Source organism: Nelumbo lutea, chromosome 1 (assembly GCF_056320005.1).
Source record: "Nelumbo lutea isolate HS-2025 chromosome 1, American lotus-T2T, whole genome shotgun sequence".
Taxonomy (NCBI): domain Eukaryota; kingdom Viridiplantae; phylum Streptophyta; class Magnoliopsida; order Proteales; family Nelumbonaceae; genus Nelumbo; species Nelumbo lutea.
The window spans coordinates 88,585,114-88,589,844 of record NC_142684.1 but is presented as its reverse complement, the minus strand read 5'-3'; the positions used below and the strand labels follow the sequence as shown (position 1 = coordinate 88,589,844).

General features: G+C 37.7%; 1 protein-coding gene across 1 annotated transcript; it reads left to right on the top strand.

The window, feature by feature from the left end:
* The first annotated feature begins 227 nt into the window (after positions 1 to 227).
* LOC148875989 (triose phosphate/phosphate translocator, chloroplastic-like) lies at positions 228 to 4,144 on the top strand. The gene is made up of 12 exons (XM_088965874.1): positions 228 to 680; positions 772 to 846; positions 933 to 998; positions 1,113 to 1,191; positions 1,790 to 1,910; positions 2,023 to 2,118; positions 2,439 to 2,551; positions 2,635 to 2,712; positions 2,826 to 2,942; positions 3,077 to 3,176; positions 3,292 to 3,392; positions 3,770 to 4,144. The coding sequence occupies exons 1-12, from the start codon at positions 415 to 417 to the stop codon at positions 3,785 to 3,787; spliced, it is 1,230 nt and encodes a 409-aa protein (XP_088822000.1). The 5' UTR covers positions 228 to 414; the 3' UTR covers positions 3,788 to 4,144.
* Positions 4,145 to 4,731: the final 587 nt, after the last annotated feature.

Below are 4,731 nucleotides of genomic sequence, written 5' to 3'. Positions count from 1 at the left end.
TACCATGTCCACATGCTTTTTCTGGGGTGGACTCGTTACGGCGCATCTCAATCCAGTGGACAACCTTTCGAGACCGATACATCGGGCTTATCGTCTAAGAGTCGAGACCCGATTCAGTCCTTACAAAATTTGTCTTCACACCATTCTCACAATAATTACAGCCCTGTATTTGAAATATCTCTACACATATTTTTTTATTTATAGAGAGATGTTCCCAATGCACGGATGAGAAAGTCTGTGAGCACGGTTTAAGCACAATTTTGTGTGTACTGATTCCGAATTCCTGAGAGCCACCAAATTTGTGTGAGTACCTCCCTCACTCCCTGATGCAGTATAATAAGAGGTGGATATTTGCAAACAAAATTATTGCTCTTCTCCTCTCTTTCTCTCTGTTTTCGAAGACAAAGAGATAGAATGGAGTCCAGAGTTCTGTCCGGCACCACCTCCATTTCCGGCCTCACTCAGTTGAGAAAACCTACGAGGGATAATGCTTTCTTCGTCCCTACGAGGACCTTCGGAGCCGTTGCTGATGGTGGAAACCTCATCTGGGGTAGACAGCTCCGACCCAATTTGGTCCTACAGAAGTCGCCGGCTGCATCTCGAGTTCCGGCTGCGAAACGGGATATTCTGAAGCCCTGTCTCGCAGCCGCCTCGTCTCCGGCTGAAGGTGATTCCGCCGGGTGAGGTCCTTTTCCTCCGTTCCGACTTGGCTGCCGGAATGTATAAGAAATCTGACTAGTTCTATGACCCATTGTCTGTTTCCTCTTTCAGCGAAGGCAAAGTCGCTCCGGTTGGATTTGCGGATAAATATCCGGCTCTGGTTACTGGGTTCTTCTTCTTCATGTGGTAAATGAACTGCATTCTCTAAATCGCGCCTTGGAGTACTGAACATAGTCACGAACACAGAGCTCTTAGTTTTTCTGTATTTACAGGTATTTTTTGAACGTAATATTCAACATAATCAACAAGAAGATCTACAACTACTTCCCTTATCCTTAGTAAGATTCTCGCCTCTTCTCTTTCATTCTTCTTTTTGTATTCTGGTTATTCAGCGCAACTTAGCGTAACCGTAACTGTGGTGAATTAATCTGATTGTTTTCTGGGGTGAGCAGTTTTGTATCGGTGGTGCATTTGCTTGTTGGAGTCGTTTACTGTTTGGTGAGCTGGGCTGTGGGTCTCCCTAAGCGTGCTGTAAGTGAACTTTTCCTCTTGTCATCATTCGTTAACGCTTAATTCTCGTTTGAATTTAACATCATAATCCATAAGGCGGAATCCTTATTTCCCTATTTTGTATTGATTGGTAAAAGAAAAGGAATTGATACTGATTGGTCCGAAGAGTCAATTCTGATAATCTGACATGTTGCTTATATCATTGTTAGTTAGGCATATATAGACAATATAAATGGATCATTCTTTACAAACAAATCGTAGAATGTATATAGATCAAGGCCATTCAATTTGATTATCACATGATTTAGTTGTCATTTGATCAATAACAATCTGCAATAAAAAAACATGGATCACTCACTGTTTAGAAAAGGAAAAGGAGGGAGGATGATTGATCAAAAAGTTCAGTCATCAAAATACTGAGTTAGTTGATTTTTAATAAGTGTTTTATACATTATATTTATCGTTTTCATGTCCTGTATTTTGTCATGCTTACAATGCTAATCTACCATACGTTCATACATGGCTGTATATGGGCGGAGACCTTATAATGTCACTGTGTCATGTTATGGTTATTGTATTATTCGTTCTGAGTTGATTTGTGTAATGCCATTTTTTGTAGCCTATCGACTCAAACCTCCTGAAGTTGCTCATCCCCGTTGCAGTTTGCCATGCCCTAGGCCATGTCACTAGTAATGTATCTTTTGCTGCAGTTGCTGTCTCTTTTACCCATACAATCAAAGGTACAATATATGTATCCCAGTTTTATTTTCTTGTCAGTTTCTCGAACATATACAGAGACAAGATACTCACTGCCCTGTTTCTCCTCTGATCTTCTTTTTCATTTCGGATCAGCTCTGGAGCCTTTCTTCAATGCAGCTGCTTCTCAATTCATACTTGGACAGTCGATACCACTGTCACTTTGGCTATCACTAGCTCCTGTTGTTATTGGTAAGTTATCCCTCTTACCTAATGTAGTATGGGCATCTTTGTTGTTACATGAATACCAGAGCATATCTTAATGAAGAAGTCAACCGCTGGTTCCAGTATATCTAGGATATATACGCTTAGTTGTCATGTTAATTGGTCATTTTATGTTTGCTTCCTTGACTTCAATGTGAACTAACGTACTGAAAATGGACTACATAAAACAAACTAGAAACAGATTCATGGTTATGGTTTAGACTGTTCTTGGAACAAATTTTACATGTATTATATGACCACCTTCTTCCGCATCAATTTTTTTTTTTTAAAACTAAATTACTGTTCAGGTGTGTCGATGGCATCATTGACTGAGTTGTCGTTCAACTGGACGGGATTCATTAGTGCTATGATTTCTAACATCTCTTTCACTTACAGGAGCATATATTCAAAAAAAGCCATGGTTTGTTTTCCAAATTCATTTTCTTTATGAATAAGTCAAGCTTCTCTTTAGAAATTCTCTGATAGTTGCTCCTGTACTTGCAGACTGACATGGATAGTACCAATGTCTATGCCTACATTTCCATCATTGCTCTTTTTGTCTGTATTCCACCAGCAATCTTTGTGAGTAGAACTTAAGTCCACCTTGAAATCCATGAAGAGTTCAACCTTGCAAAGCGGACTTTTTAATCAAATCTCTCTCCCCTTTTATATCTACTTCATTTCTGTTTTCACAGATTGAGGGACCTCAACTGATGAAGTATGGATTTAGTGATGCAATTGCTAAAGTTGGTCTCACGAAGTTTATCTCAGATCTCTTTTGGGTGGGCTTGTTCTACCACCTATACAATCAGGTAATTTGTCTATAACTGTCAAGTAACTTACTACCCTTTTGTTCCTCTAATTTAAATAAGATATGGTACAAAATGTAGTAGTTGTTAGTTGCAAATGATGATGATTGTGATTTAAATTTGCTTCTTGATCTCAGCTGGCAACAAATACCCTAGAGAGAGTGGCACCTCTTACTCATGCAGTTGGCAATGTGTTGAAGCGTGTCTTCGTGATTGGCTTCTCGATCTTGGTCTTTGGTGAGAAATTTCTAACAACCGGCTTTTTATGTTCCTAATTTTTTAACTTCTTTATTAGATATTTAGTTTATCTTCACATACAAAAACAATACTTCTAACATTTTTCTGCACGCAGGTAACAAGATTTCAACACAAACAGGCATTGGAACTTCCATTGCAATAGCTGGAGTGGCAATCTACTCATACATCAAGGCCAAGTTGGAAGAAGAGAAACGAGTGAGTTGCCTGGAAAAATATATTCATATGCATATTATCAACTAAGCAGTGTTTCTTTGAAAAGCAAAAATAAATAATATCAATTCAGATAGATAAATATCTTTTTCTCCTATCATAGTTTCTTTAATTACAATCCAGAAGACAATCTGTCTACTATCTTTATCAACAGATGTTAATATACATGCCCATTGATCCTGAGACTATAAACCATCTTCCCTCCTGGCCTCAGTCTTCCACTTTTTTAGTGCAGTGACCCATCCAAGATAAGCCTTGTGATTGCATGGCCTTAATAAATGTCTGATTTTCTAGAAATCCCTATATTGGATTTTCCTTGATGAAGTCCATACGTCTAATGCATATTATGAATTATTCTGCAGCAAATGAAAACTGCATGAGATGGAAGGAGACATGAAAATGGAGGAAGAGTCAATCTTCTGGTTTAGACCTTGACGGTGCTGAAAAGAAAATATGATTTAATCAAGATCCTCCAACTTGTGAAGAACCATGTTCTTTTCTTTTTTTTTTTTTTTCCTTTTTGATCAATTTCCTGTCACGTGGAGTACAAACCATTTCTAGTTTGCCATCATCTTCTGTTGACTGAAAAAATAATGTTTCACTATGCTTTTGCTTATAAAGCGTTCATCTTTTGGTCAGAATCTATGAAGGGAGGTGTATGCATGGGAAGGAAAATGTGAATAGTACATATTATCAAGGAAGGTGTACCATGAGACTGCATGGTTAGTTGATCTGCATTTCCATGTTGCTTTTCTTGTTTCTAAACACTTATTTGCTTTCTTATATATCTAGTATATAAACTACTGCAAAGCAATTCAGAGTCCAGAACTCAAAATTGCATGCACTGATCAAGTATATATATGTCTGATTATAGAACATCAAAGCCTAACTTGTCTTGCCTGGTTAACGATCTCTTGTGCAGAAAAAAGAAATAAATTAAACCATAGAATAAGTCCATCTAGTTTTAGATAATCAAATTCAATGTAGTAAAAGATTCTGTAAAGATAGATTCATGTTAATTCTTAGGTAAATAATACTGCAATTTGTGTTTCTCTTGTTGCCACTTGCCACTGAAGAATCACTCACTTTGAAGTTTATGAGAATGTAATAATTCTATTTGTTGTATCAAAAGGGTAAACCAGCTGTCATCTGTCAAGCGTGAAATGCCGGTTTGAGTCTAAGAGTGGCCACTTTGTACGAAAAAAATGCCAGAAATTAGAACCATATCTATATCTAGTCCATTCCTCCCAAGACCCCAGATCGGGTAATGGCCTTTTTCGTGTTGTATCAAGAGAAACTATGATTATAGCATTTTCCAATTTTT